We start from the raw sequence: 14,608 nt of genomic DNA, 5'->3' as shown, positions 1-14,608 counted from the left end.
TGCAGACTAAACAATCCCAGTTCCCTCAGCCTCTCTTCATAAGTCATGTGTTCCAGTCCCCTAATCATTTTTGTTGCCCTCCGCTGGACGCTTTCCAATTTTTCCACATCCTTCTTGTAGTGTGGGGCCCAAAACTGGACACAGTACTCCAGATGAGGCCTCACCAATGTCGAATAGAGGGGAACCATCACGTCCCTCGATCTGCTGGCAATGCCCCTTCTTATACAGCCCAAAATGCCATTGGCCTTCTTGGCAACAAGGGCACACTGCTGACTCATATCCAGCTTCTCGTCCACTGTAACCCCTAGGTCCTTTTCCGCAGAACTGCTGCCTAGCCATTCGGTCCCTAGTCTGTAGCAATGCATGGGATTCTTCCGTCCTAAGTGCAGGACTCTGCGCTTGTCCTTGTTGAACCTCATCAGATTTCTTTTGGCCCAATCCTCTAATTTGTCTAGGGCCCTCTGCATCCTATCCCTACCCTCCAGTGTATCTACCTCTCCTCCCAGTTTAGTGTCATCTGCAAACTTTCTGAGGGTGCAATCCATGCCATCCTCCAGATCATAAATGAAGATATTGAACAAAACCGGCCCCAGGACCGACCTTGGGGAACTCCGCTTGATACCAGCTGCCAACTAGACATAGAGCCACTGATCACTACCCATTGAGCCCGACAATCTAACCAGCTTTCTATCCACCTTATAGTCCATTCATCCAGCCCATACTTCTTTAACTTACTGGCAAGAATACTGTGGGAGACTGTGTCAAAAGCTTTGCTAAAGTCAAGGAATAACACGTCCACTGCTTTCCCCTCATCCACAGAGCCCGTTATCTCGTCATAGAAGGCAATTAGATTAGTCAGGCATGACTTGCCCTTGGTGAATCCATGCTGACTGTTCCCGATCACTTTCCTCTCCTCTAAGTGCTTCAGAATTGATTCCTTGAGGACCTGCTCCATGATATAATGCTAATGACTCAGATATCGCTTTAATCAGCTCCTTGAGTATTCTAGAATATATTTCCTCAGGCCCTGGCGACATGGAGACATCTAACTTGTTTAAGGTTTCGGAATGGCAGCCGAGTTAGTCTGTATCAGCAAAAACAACAAGGAGTCCTTGTGGCACCTTAGAGACTAATGAATTTATTTGGGCATAAGCTTTTGTGGGCTAAAACCCACTTCATTAGATGCACAGAGTGAAAAATACAGCATCAGATTAGGCCTGAATAAAGACTGGGAGTGGATGGGTCACTACAAAAAGTAATTTTCCCTCTGCTGATACTCACCCCTTCTTGTCAACTGTTGAGAATAGGCCACTTCCACCTTAATTGAATTTGCCTCATTAGCTCTGAGTCCCCCCTCCCACCCCTCTTGGTAAGGCAACTCCCATCTTTTCATGTGCTGTGTACACACACAGCTTACTATATTTTTCACTCCATGCATCTGATGAAGTGGGTTTTAGCCCACAAAAGCTTATACCCAAATAAATTTGTTAGTCTCTAAGGTGCCACAAGGACTCCTCGTTGTTTTTGCTAACTTGTTTAAGCAATTTTTAGCTTGTTCTTTCCCTAAGTTAGTCTCTGATCCTACCTCATTTTCACTGGCATTCATTAAGTTAGATATCCAATTGCTACTAAACTTTTTGGTGAAAATTGAAACAAAAAAATCATTTAGCACTTCTACCACTTCCATATTTTCAGTTATTGTTCCTCCCCTCCCCGCCCCCAGCATAAAAGGTCTACTCTGTCCTTGGTCTTCCTCTTGCTTGTAATGTATTTGTAGAATGTTTTCCTGTTACCCTTTATGTCTCTAGCTAGTTTAATCAATCTGCCTTGGCCTTTCCAATTTTGTCCCTATATGCTTACGTTGTTTACATTCATCCTTTGTAATCTGACCTAAAAAACTTTTTGCAGGACTCTTTTTTGAGTTTCAGATCATTGAAGATCTCCTGGTTAAGCCAGTATGGTCTCTTGCCATACTTCCTGTCTTTTCTACACAGTGGGATAGTTTGCTCTTGTGCCCTTAATGTCTCACTGAAAAATTGCCAGTTCTTTTGGACATTTTTTTCCTAGACTTGCTTCCCATGGGATCTTGCTAATGTCTGCCTTCTTGAAATCCATTATCTTTATTGTGTTGTTTTCCCCTCGTACATTCCTTAGAATCATGAACGCTATCATTTCATGATCACTTTCACCCAAGCTGTCTTCCACCTTCAAATTCTCAACCAGTTCCTCCCTATTTGTTAAAATCAAAGGTAGAACAGCCTCTCCCCTTAGTGCAGAGGTGGGCAAACTTTTTGGCCTGAGGGCCACATCAGGTTTTGGAAATTGTATGGAGGGCCGGTTAGGGGAGGCTGTGCCTCTTCCCCCTATCTCCCACCCTTGCTTCTCACCCTCTGATGCCCCCCCCCGGACTCCTGCCCCATCCAACCCCCCCGTTCCCTGACAGCCCCCCCAGGACCCCTGCCCCATCCACCCCCCTCCCTGCTCCCTGTCCCCAGACCGCCCCCGGAACCCCTGCCCCTGAATGCCCCCCACTGCCCATCCAACCCCTCCTCCTTCCTGACTGCCCCATGGGACCCCTGCCCCCATTCAACCCCCCCCACCCCCATTCCCTGCCCTCTGACCGCCCCAACCCCATCCACATCCCCACTCCCTGACTACCACCCCTAACTCCCCTGCCCTCTATCCACCCCCACCTGCTCCCTGCCCCCTTACTGTGCAGCACAGAGCACCGGTGGCTGGTGGCGCTACAGCTGCGCCGCCCAGAGAATTGCCAGGCCGCCCAGAGCATTGCGATGGTGTTTAGTGTAGTAAATTGCTCTCTGTAACTGCTACCAGTAGCACATTCCTACGTGGAGCAGTTTAATACACTACATCAGCAGCATGGCGCGCTGAGGCTGCAAGGGAGTGAGAACAGTGGGGGAGGGGCCGGGAGCGAGCCTCTTGGGCCAGGAGCTCAGGGGCCGGGCAGGATGGTCCCGTTGGCTGGATGTGGCCTGTGGGCCTTAGTGGCTTTCTCCACATTCTGAAATAAAAAATTGTCTCCAATACTTTCTAAGAACTTGTTGGATAATCTGTGCCCTGTTGTGTTATTTTCCCAACAGACGTCTGGGTAGTTGAAGTCCCCCATCGCTACCAATGACTGCACCACAACTAAAGGGGGCAGAATTTGTCTCTGCTTACCCAAAGAAGGGTGGCTCTGCTTTGTGGTGGTGCGGAGGAGGTGGGGGGAGAGGAATAAGGTCAGAAACTGCTGTAAAAGGCGCGCGGTGGTCAGCTTTGTAGCAATGACTCCCCTCCCATCCCCCTCAAGGAATGTACGAAACCTGGGTGGGGCAAGTCTCTATGTCCAAGCAGTGAGGAAGCCAGCATGTCTCCAGGGAAGCACAATCAGGATTGTTTAAGCAGCATGGCTCCAGGGGCACGGAGAAGTGGGGAGGCAGCCTAGCAAATGGCTGGCGCCTCGTTGTGGCGGATGTTCAGTGCAGGTACTCCAAAGGGAGGGCAGCCAGTGACCAGATAAATGGCCTGGTAAAGGACTTAAAAGGAGGTACTGGATAAAGAAACAGAATGGGGGGACGGGGTTCAGGGACTCTGATAATTGGTATGACAGGAAGTCAATCCCTTTCCCCCTCTGTTCTCATAGCCCTCCTTAACCCTCTTACGAGGCTGGTGGATGGTAAGGTCCAAGCCATGGGTCGGCTGGGGGACCTGGATGGAAACAAAGGGGGGCTGGTGGAAGCCCCCCAAAAATGATTTGAATAAGCATGGATTAAACAAAGGGGGGGGGGCTGGTGGAAGCCTTGGAGAATTGATTTGAATAAGCATGGATTTCCCTGCACTGTACACTTTATCAGCAGGGTAGTCCCAGACATCTATATAATAAAGTTGCAGCCTGATTAAAACCCATAACAAGTCTCCTGTCCTTCTTGCGGTGTACCCTCACAACTCCTGTGCTTTGGATGATTTTGTTAGTTGTTTACAAAAAGCCTCATCCACCTCTTTTTGCTGGTTAGGTGGTCTGCAGTTGAACACTACCATGACATCACCCTTGTTTTTTACCCCTTTTATCCTTACCCAGAGACTTTCAACATGTCTTTTTCCTATTTCCATCTCAATCTCAGTCCAAGTGTATATATTTTGGATATACAAGGCAACACCTTCTCTCTTTATCCCCTGCCTGTCCTTCCTGAGCAAGCTGTACCCTTCTATACCAATATTCCAGTCATATGTGTTACGCCACCAAGTCTTTGTGATGTCAAATGAGACGTCATAGCCTTTCTCCCCCACTTTTTTTTTTTTTTTTTTTAAAGATGAAATAAATTTGAAAGCTTTTTTCACAAGCTTGAGAAGAAATAGGGCAAACACTAAAACAACATTAACATGTATATTCCTCTTTAGTTTCTTTCCCACCCCTAATTTCTAATACCATACTAGGCTCCCAAACTAACATCTTCCAACAGTGTTATGATGTATGTGGAGCATAATATAAGAAAGTTACCTAAAGTGAGAGCATTTGACTAACAGGCAATAAATGGTGCATTTTATTGTAAAACTATAATGTTATTCAAAGCTTGTGTTCATGTGTGTTCATTTCAGGCTGTGCAAAATAATTTTGGACCTGTTGCCACTGAAATAAGTGACCAAACTCAGATCAGCTTCTACGGCAACAGGGGACCCCTGGATTAAATTTGGATGAATTCCATTACATGTATTAGAAGTGCTTACCTTTGATGTGTCAGATGTAATGTTACACCAGAGCAATCCTTGTGTTTATCTGCACAAAACATGAAACAGGAGTTAATTTATTTAATGATTAGTAACTAAATGTTATGTGATTTTTACTTAGTGGATAAAAAAGTGTCAAAAGATAAGATGTCTTTGCTATACATGTTACACTTATTCTCCCTGCACCAGTCTTGATGGTGAAATTGTATTTGCATCACAATCCTCTGAACTGTGTAAGGCTTCGAATTATTTTATTTATTGTTCAGAACTATAGCAGTCTGAAATCATAGCGCTGCACTTAGTTTTTAAAGCAAAACCAGGAGTGATCTCCAGCATGAAAAAGTAACAGAGACAGCATTTTTTGGCAGGATTAAAAAATGCAGAACTTTGTGCCTTGAAATGTATATGTGAGTTGATGGGAAGACATTTTTGTAAAGCTCGAAAGCAGTCATTTTGCTACACAACCAGCTAATTTAAGTTTGGCAAAAAGGATTGAAAACGAATGATTTTGCAGAGGGGAATCTAAACTTTTTATCCATTAAAACAAAATTCACTGACAGAAATGGCCACATTGCCTCATTATAAAGTCAGCATTTGCACTTAGATATTGTACTTGAAGAAAAAAAAATCATTTCATACAACTATTGAACTATTCACCATTCTCCACTATGTTCAACATCATTAACGTATTGTGTAATTATTGCCCAACAATCGTAACACTTCAACTTAAAAAGGACACTGTTAACTTGATATCTAGTCAATTTGAAACAGAGTTAAAAACAGTTTCAGGTTTTTAACCGGCTTGACTTTTTTTGTTTTTGTTTTTACAGCCATATCTTCCTATTGTAGAAAATGTTTTACATAGAAACCGGCTATACTGAGATAATGAAAGTGCCTAAAGAACAACTGCTATTAAATACACAAAGTAAATGAACTGGATAAAAAACACAGACAAAAATTCTTATCTCCTAATCTTTTTGTTAATCTTATGTGATAACTGTAACAATTATAGGTGAAAAGTGTTCAAACAAATGAATTTTTTTAACTGATGGTATCTTTAAATGTTTCAAATAACAACCAGAAATAAGGTGCATGTAACGTGGTTCATTGTGATGCACAAGGAGAGACAGAATTGCTAATGACGTTTTTTAGATAACTGGACTCTGGACTAAAAGCAGGATCAAGCTTTTTGTTACAGAATTAATTTGACAGATTAAAAAAGAATGGGGATATTTTCTGCTAATCAGGAAGCAACTGTACTTTCAAAAAAAGAGTCAATCTGAACAGTGTGGTGTATTTTCTTCACACTGGCATACACACCCTTACCTCAAGAAAGAGTGGTGAACATATACAGATATGAGAAAAAGAGTGATCATAGTCTGGCTAGTTACAAAGAGTTAAGATTTAAATAAAATCAGCATAAGCTTTTTTTATAACTAGATATTGTGTTGCATACAACATCTCACGATTAACTGATAATCTTTGCTTCAGCTTTCTTTCACTAACATTTGAGTTTTCCTTAAATAAAACGCAAACAAATTTAGGAGAAAATATAAAATGGACAATGGTGGAAAGTAACTAACTCTTTTTGTAGTACTGTGTACTTATGAATTATTAAAAATGCTACATCAGTAAAGAAAGTTGTCAAAACAATCTCTCTAGGTTCTCACTTATTCCCATCACCATGGTATTTGAGCGTTTATGTTTCCTTGGTTACATTTTTCCAACAGGTATATCTACAGCAAACAAACTGAAGCTGCAAGTCATTGGTGCTGAATCTTTCACACACCGAAACAAAGCAAAAAAATTCTTAATATGTATAAAGGAAACAAAACTGAATGAAGCTTTCTTATCTTGATCACTGTCATCAGCCAGATAAGACCCATTTACTATAGTCACATCAAATGTTCAGAAAGCAATGTCTAATGAGGCTTCTTGAAAGAAAAAAGTGTGATGAAGCAGAAACAAAAGCAGCTGAAAACTTAAGTGTCAACACAGATAAGAAAAGCAGATCCTTTCAATATAAATGGAACCTCTGACTGCATCTCAAACTGTGTGGAGTAAGGCCTGAAATAGAAAGAATTCTGTAATTCTTAATGCTTTTTTACAGTGGGTGAAATATGGTTTCAGCAGAAACCACAAGCACAGAATTTCAATTACATTCAAAGTAACAGTCCTGCAAATCGCCACAACAACACAATGATATTCTCAAAATTAGCCATTATTGTTGTCACATCTCTCTCCATATTACAAAACAGCAAAACAACTTGCCAAATACACATGGTTCACTATGAACAATGGGAAATGAAGACTTTTGATGGGGGCTATTCTTTTTTAAATACCACATACGTTTTATGTAATATGACTGGTTTAGTACTAATCTTTTAAACAAAGCTTTAGTTAAGATAATCATAATGCCCAATGAGGGTGAAAGACAGTACTTTCCCACAGAGAGTTATAAAACAAAGCTCTTGTTATAATGAAAGATGTGCTCTATAATATGGATTTTTATTTGCTGAGAATTCTAAAAACCAGGAAAAATGCAGATCACTAACATGTATGCTTTTTAAGGAATAGCCTTTCACATTTTGAACTATTATGTTATTCAAAAAATGGTGTGCACGGGACTGCATGTGAACTTTAAACCTGTTTAAAACACCTTTACTTCAGATGTTTCATATAATTCCCAGTAACACATAATATTCAAATTCAAATGCACTAACACTAATGCATGTAGAACATTGGTTAAATTTAACCTTGAAAGAATTCTTTTAATCGGAACAGGGCAAGCACTAAACCACGTTGTGTATGAAACACATTCAAATGAGTGAGCAATGCATCAATACATTCACAAACGATGAAATACTCTATCAAAAATTAACTTGACCTATTAAATTCTGAGTGATGACACATTGACCACATTGAAGTCTTTTCCTCCCCGTGATCTATTGATCTTCTCTCAAAAATTCCATTTTTTCTCCTCTCGAGATTTTAATATCGACATATTGGGGGGGTCTCTATGGAAAGCGAGAATTTATTTTCCATGCTCGTAGGTCTCAGTTTATTTTGAACACACAATTTAGATATATAGGGAGAAAAGAGGAGGAAGGCAAGATTGAAAGCTAAAGTAGACCATGAAAAAAAATGCAGTAAGCAGTTGCTGAGGTCCAGGGGAAAAAAAGTGGTGAAGATACTTCATGCCAGAAAGAGCAATACTTGTCAATCACACAAAACAAATGCTGCTTCCAAAAGAACCAAGTCCAGGGTCAGAAAACACTAGGGAAGGAAAGTTATGGGACCTTGAGTAGGAAAACTGAAGAAAAACTAAGTACAGGACAGAAAGAGAGAGAGAAAGGTCATTTAATTTTCTAAGGCATTAAAATGCTTCTAGATTACATCTATTTTTCACACAATCCTCATGAACAAATACCTATCCTGCCTGGCCTCATCCCCGTAATTAACACAATGTTCATTCTATGTACCACAGTCTTCATTTTTAGGATTCAGTTCCTTCTTGGGGTCTTCTCTATTTCACCTTCCCCACTTCAAATTGTGCTAAAAAAATTTTTTGTTGTTTTATGGCACGGGCTGCAGTGCCACAAATCGTGGCTTGTACAAGGTTGAAACTGTATAATAGTTTACTCTGTATCAGGTGTAATGAAGGTTGGAAAATATTTGCTATAATAGACAATGTTTTGGAGACACCCTTTTTTACTAAGGGCCAGATTTTCAAGTGTGTTTAGTAATTTTTTTTGCTTCATTTTTGGGGTCTCTAACCTGAGACACTTTTAGGGGGCTGATTTTCAAGAAGCAGCAAAAAATCTGTCTGAAGTTGGACACCCAAAAAACAGACACCCCAAATTACTAGTCACTTTTTAAAATCTTGGCCTTCACTTTTAGCGCATAGCAGTTTTCTTATATAAACATGTCAGATGTATTTCAGTTTACTCCTGCTCAAATGCTTTCTACATTCACAACTTTCAGAGAGTTGAACAAACAGGCAAAGTTCCCCTTTAATCTGGATTTAGCAATACCAAAGTAAAGCCAAAACTATCAGCGAACAAGCTAACCTGTATTGCCACAAGATAAAGCACTCGTATTACTCAACTCGGAGAATCACATCATTGTAGATAATAGAAAGTTGACTTACAGTGCACTACAGCAAAAGCAAATTAATACAAAGACTGGGCTAGATTTCAGACTTGTGCAAGTGATCGCCTAGAGAAGTTGCTAATTTTTGCAGGCAAATACGAGCATTTGCTCTAAATAGTCTCAAAATGTCTGCAGAGATAAATGTTCTTTAACAACTGCTTCCCCTCCCCAGAACTCACATTCCTGAAACTATCAGAGCTGCTGAGCACTCAGTTCAGCACAGTTGAAAAGAATGAAGCAATGGCAGCAGATGTCTCAGTCTCCAATAGAGCTTTTCTAATAAATGCTGTTACAACTAAGCAACGGTGGTGAAATATTGCACAAATCCAACAAAATCTTAAAATCATCTTTCCAACCTGTCACTCTGGCTAGCCTAACTGCTTTAATTTTACATTTCAGCTATAGAGCAAGTACACATTGCTCTAGGACAAAAAATTATTAGCTTCCATTTTGCCCTATGGCACATACAAGAAAATACATTCATCCACCTCAGAAGCAGGTTCCTTTCAAGATGATTCTCTATGCTGGATTTCCAACAGAGATCAAATAAGAAGAATCCTGCCTTTGTTCATATCTTTCATCAATGCAAAAATAACGGTGCAGGTTAAAATGCAGCACTATGGTTTGAAATATAAACAGATCATTTTCTTTATCACCATATTAAGATTAACTTTTAAAAAAGTATTACTAAAACTAAGTCCAATAGTCAATGTGTGCTTAATTCAGTAAAGAAATGATATTGTGCACGCAAACTATGTCACTTATCACCAGTTTTTTTGGAGAAATGAGTTACTAAATGCTAGAGCTAGTTGGAAATATTCTGACAGAAAGGGGTTTTTTGGTCAGAAAATGCTGATTTGTCAAAATTTAAAATGTTCTGAAAAGATGTGTCAATTTCGGCAAAAATTCTGATGGAACTTAGGCAGGTTTCCTGAGAGGTCACCCTCCTGGCCTCTTCCCTGGCTGTATACAATCAGGTGGGCTGACACAGAACCAGAGCTCCCAGGGCTTCTGGGATTGTTTTAGTTTCCAAAACAAAATATTGAAGAATTTCAGTTCCATAAAAAAATTCAAGTGTTGGCATTTTATCCTGACTGAGGATGAAATGTTTTCCAAAATGTCAAATTTTTGAGGAAAAGAAATTCAGTTTCTCAGCCAGATCTACTAAATACTTGAGAAAACTCTTCCTCTAGAGATCTTATCTATTGTTGGAAACAAACATAATGTCTAATTTTTAGTGCCTTTTGCCTAGATGAGTATTTGTTATGAATTAAGAAACCTGGTCTGAAATCTATCTTCAACGTTTTCATTATTTTATCCTATGTATTTATAATATTTGCATAGGATTCAGTGAATAGTATGGGAAGTTCTAAGTGGGCAATTTAATACCTATATATATATATATATATATCCATTGGGCTACAACTGTCTTCAGTTAAGTATCTTCTTTAGATTTCAACCCTGTCAGGATTGTATTTTTATTAAAAATTCTTAATTTTCTATCCTGAGAGTCAAACAGATCACTACATTTTCAACACAATCATGGTCATCATCCAAACCATGCAGAATCTAATGAAAACACTTAAAATCTGTTTAAAAAAATCAAATTCAATACACATCATTCAATTTGTTTTACATTACATTTTTCTAAAAGGAGGTTTCTGAAATTCTCTATGGAATCCACTTTGCACTCTGCTGCCTTTGGATAAAATGTTTGATTATTTTTTCTTTGTAATTTCCAGTCTGTTCCTACTTTATTCATAGTACAATTTGTGTTTCTTCTGCTGAATAATTTAACACCTATGAATTCTCTTTTATATTAGTCAAGGAGACTCTAGCTTAATAGTAAAAGTATTTGCCTTATATTTGGATCATAGTAACATAAATCCTGTAGGGTTTATATTTTTGATAAAAGATCTTCATATCCATTTTCTCTGTGTCATATCATAGTCATTTTCAGCACTTAAAGTGTAGTTATACTCTGAAAAAATGATGCTGTAAAAATGCTCAACAGATCTTGTCCCTGTGTGTATTCAGAGTCACATATGCTTACTGCAGTGATAAAACAGACTGTACTGATTTTTTCTTTTTTATGCTTCTGTCAGCTCTGCAGACTCAACGCAGCTAAGAGAATGCTAGCTGGATTCTATTTCTTCTTATAAATCAATAGAATTGTTTACTTTACTTTCCCGATTAGTTACACCTATGCAAAACTAGTTAAGGCAATGGCGTTGCACAGGTATCTATGATGTCATAATTTAGCCTGCAGTTGTTTTGTTTTGTTTTTTGAAGTCATGAGGACGTATGAAAAGGAGAAACCTCACTGACTGTTAATTTCCAGGTTTAGTTTGCAAGGTTGTTGGTCTTTTTTCCTTGTGACCTGAGAACATTAGATATGCAAAACAATATCCCATGATGCAATTTTACAGTCACTCTTCTAAGTAGCATAAACCCTCTATAATCAACACACTACTGCATGTGGATAGACTACACAAATACGGTATATAATTTTTTTCAACAGCAAGCCAATCATCATGCAGATCTTTGCAGGAAGCTGGGAATTTTAACCTTATCAAGAAAATCAACAGACAATGTATTGTAAATTCTATAGTCACTTATGTTTTTAATGGAAAATTATGGTAGGTCTGCAATGCCCAGATCACATGCCCATTAACCAAGAACCACATCTATCTACTGTATTTGTAAAGTGTATATCACTGTAGTACCTAAGCACCATAAAACTCCTCCTAAGGAAAAAAATAATCACAGAAAAGTGTTACACCCAAGAAGGAATGGGCACAATGTAAAACATGTTGGATGAGAAAGAATGGCAGCTGCAAAAAGGAGCGTTTGGGTGTCTAAACGCATGGAGCCAGAAAATCCAACAGAAATCTCGACTTCAAAGTAGAGCTGGGTGGGAAATGATTTTCCCATCCTGTCAATATTTTGAGAGTTCAGACATTTTTCCTGTTTCACATCAGGACAAAACTGACACCTCTTGATTTTTTTTATTGGGGGCAGGAGAGACCCACCATCCCAGAACAGCCCATAGGCTAGCAGTTAGACATGTTTGGGGGTGGATCTCAATGGGTATGCGTACACTGCAAAACAACGACCCCCCCGCACCCCAGCAATGAGTTTCAGAGCCCAGGTCAACTGATTTGGGCTTGTGCTACAGTGCTAAAAATACCAGCATACTTCCTGCTTTGGCTGGAGCCTGGGCTCTGAAACCCGATGATGGGGAGGGTCTCCGAGCCCAGGCTCCAGCTCAAGTTGGGAAGAATACACTGTTATTTTTAGCCTCATAGCATGAGCCTAACTCATTTGATCCAGGCTCTGAGACTTGCTGCTGTGGGGCTTTTTTCCACAGTATAGATATACCCAATGTCTCCTCTTGGAATTGTAACGGGAGCTCACCTGGGATGTGGGAGAGTCAGGTTTAAGTCACTGTACCACCTTATTCCGAGGAAGGACTGGAACCTGGGTTTCCCACCCCCACCCCCAGGTGAGTGTCATAACACTGGGCTATTAACTATTCTGGGGCAGGGAGTTTCCCTCTTGTTTCTTCCCTCCACAACTTCCACTCTGGACTTGACAAACATCTAGCTGAATCTGGTATCTGTCAAAATTGAAACTTTTTGTGAGAAAACTGGCATTTTTTGACAAAAAACCCTTTTGAAAAATTCCTAACTAGCTTTACTTCAAAGTTCTGAATCCTGGGACATCCATACAGAGTGCCTGCCCTTCATGCACCACCCAGTCCCCTCACAACAAACAGCAATGAGTGGTTCAGCCACTATTTTGCCATTGCATCTGCGTAGTAGAGCCACAGAGGACTTAAAGCTGGCATGAGCAGCACTCCAATTCACCACTTTTGACTGGAAAAAGGTCTCACAGATTTGTTGATGCAGAGCTGCATCCTTCAAACAGATTAACAGTCAAACCAGTAGTATGTGTACTTGCTGCTTTAAAAAGGCTAATTCACAGGGTTGAAAACAATTATGAGCCAAATCATCACAGAAAAAGAATTTAAACAGAAAAACTGAACCGTTTACGAGCACTTTTCTAAGTACCTCAAAAGCCACAATCCAAAAGCAAGCCTGGTATAAAGAGAAAGTGAAAACAGCTATGCAGTATATAAACAAATGTAAAAAAAGGGGAAATGGATAGCAGTAAATATCAGTTAGAAGCTAGGAAGTGTAGAAAATTGGTAAGAGAAGAAATCTATGGCCAGCAGGCATCCTAACAATGGTACTGGCTGATCACTACATAAAAATGGTAGAATTGTCAATAATAATGCAAAAAAAGGGGGCAGTGTTCAATAAATACAGAACTGAAATATTTGGGTGTCAAAAAGCAGATGATGTCATAATGATGAAACAATTTCCACTCCAACAGTAAATACAGATGATGTTAAAAAGCAACAACTAAAGCTGTATTTTAAATAATCAGATCTAGGTAATTTACACCTGAGAATTCTGAAAGAATTGATTGAGAAGTTCTCTGGATCATTGATGTTGATTTTCAATAAGTCTTGGAACACTGGGAAATTGCAGAGGACTAGAACAAAGCTAAGGCTGTGCCTATATTTAAAAAGAATAAACCCACGTAACTACCGGCCTGTCAGCGTGGTGTCAATCTGAGGCAAATAATGGAATGGCTGAGATAGGACTTGATTCATAAAGAATTAATGAAGGGTAATACAATTAATGTCAATCAACATGGGATAACAGAAATTAGATATTCTCAAACTAATTTGATATCTATTTTTCATAAGACTACAAATTTGGTTGATTAAGTATATTACATTAGTACTATTACCTTTGACTTCTGTAAGGGATTTGACTTGGTACTGCATGACATCTTGATTAATAAACAAGAACAATACAAAATCTAGATGGCAAACATGATATAATTAAAAACTGGTTAAATGATAGCTGCCAAAATGTAGTTCTAAATGAGAAATCATTTTCAAGTGGCTATGTTTCTAGTGCAGTTTCGCAGGGATGCGTTCTTGGATTTAGACTATCATTTTTATTAATGAAAGTGAAAGAAACCATAAAGTTGTCACTGATGACACATTGTGGACGACACAAAAATTGGGAGGATGGTAAATAAGGAAGATGGCAGTCCCTGATACAAAGCGATTTGGATCGTTTGGTAAGCTGAGCACAAGCAAACAGTGTGTGTTTCAACATGACTAAACATACGGACTTATACCTAGGAACAACAAACGTAGCCCATAATTACAGAATGTATCCTGGGAAGCAGTGACCATGAAAGAGACATGGGGATCATGGTGGCTAACCAGCTGAACATGAGCTCCCAGTGCAATGCTGTGGGCCAAGGGGATAATGCAAACGTTGAGGGTATAAACGGGGTAATTTCAAATAGCAATAGCGAGGTTATAGTACCTGTATATTTGGCACAGGAGCAACTGCTATTGGAATACCCTGTCCAGTATTGGTGTCCTCTCTTCAAGGAGGACACTGAAAAACTGGAGATGGTTCAGAGAAGTGCTACAAGAATGATTAAATGATTGGAAACCATGCCTTATAGTTATAGGCTCTAAGAACGCAATCTGTTTAGCTTAACATAGAAAAAGTTAAGGGGTGACTTGATCAGTCTTTAAGTACCTACACAGGGAATAGATTTATGATAATAGAGGACCCTTCAATCTAGCAGAGAAAGGTATAACAAGAAACAAAGGGTGGAAGTTAGAGATAGATAC

At 39.6% G+C, this 14,608-nt stretch overlaps 1 protein-coding gene across 21 annotated transcripts in view; it reads right to left on the bottom strand.

Moving 5' to 3' along the window:
- Window positions 1-14,608, bottom strand: part of PAM (peptidylglycine alpha-amidating monooxygenase) — a 223,586-nt gene that overhangs the window by 79,819 nt on the left and 129,159 nt on the right. For all 21 annotated transcript variants that reach the window (XM_037903317.2, XM_037903314.2, XM_037903318.2 and 18 more), the window contains one exon: window positions 4,726-4,774. In XM_037903317.2, the coding sequence (XP_037759245.1) occupies window positions 4,726-4,774 (49 nt within the window). The remainder of the gene's footprint in view (window positions 1-4,725; window positions 4,775-14,608) is intronic.

This window comes from Chelonia mydas, chromosome 5 (genome assembly GCF_015237465.2).
Source record: "Chelonia mydas isolate rCheMyd1 chromosome 5, rCheMyd1.pri.v2, whole genome shotgun sequence".
NCBI classification, from domain to species: Eukaryota; Metazoa; Chordata; order Testudines; family Cheloniidae; genus Chelonia; species Chelonia mydas.
The sequence above is the reverse complement of the archived record's forward strand: the minus strand, read 5'-3'. Positions and strand labels throughout refer to the sequence as shown.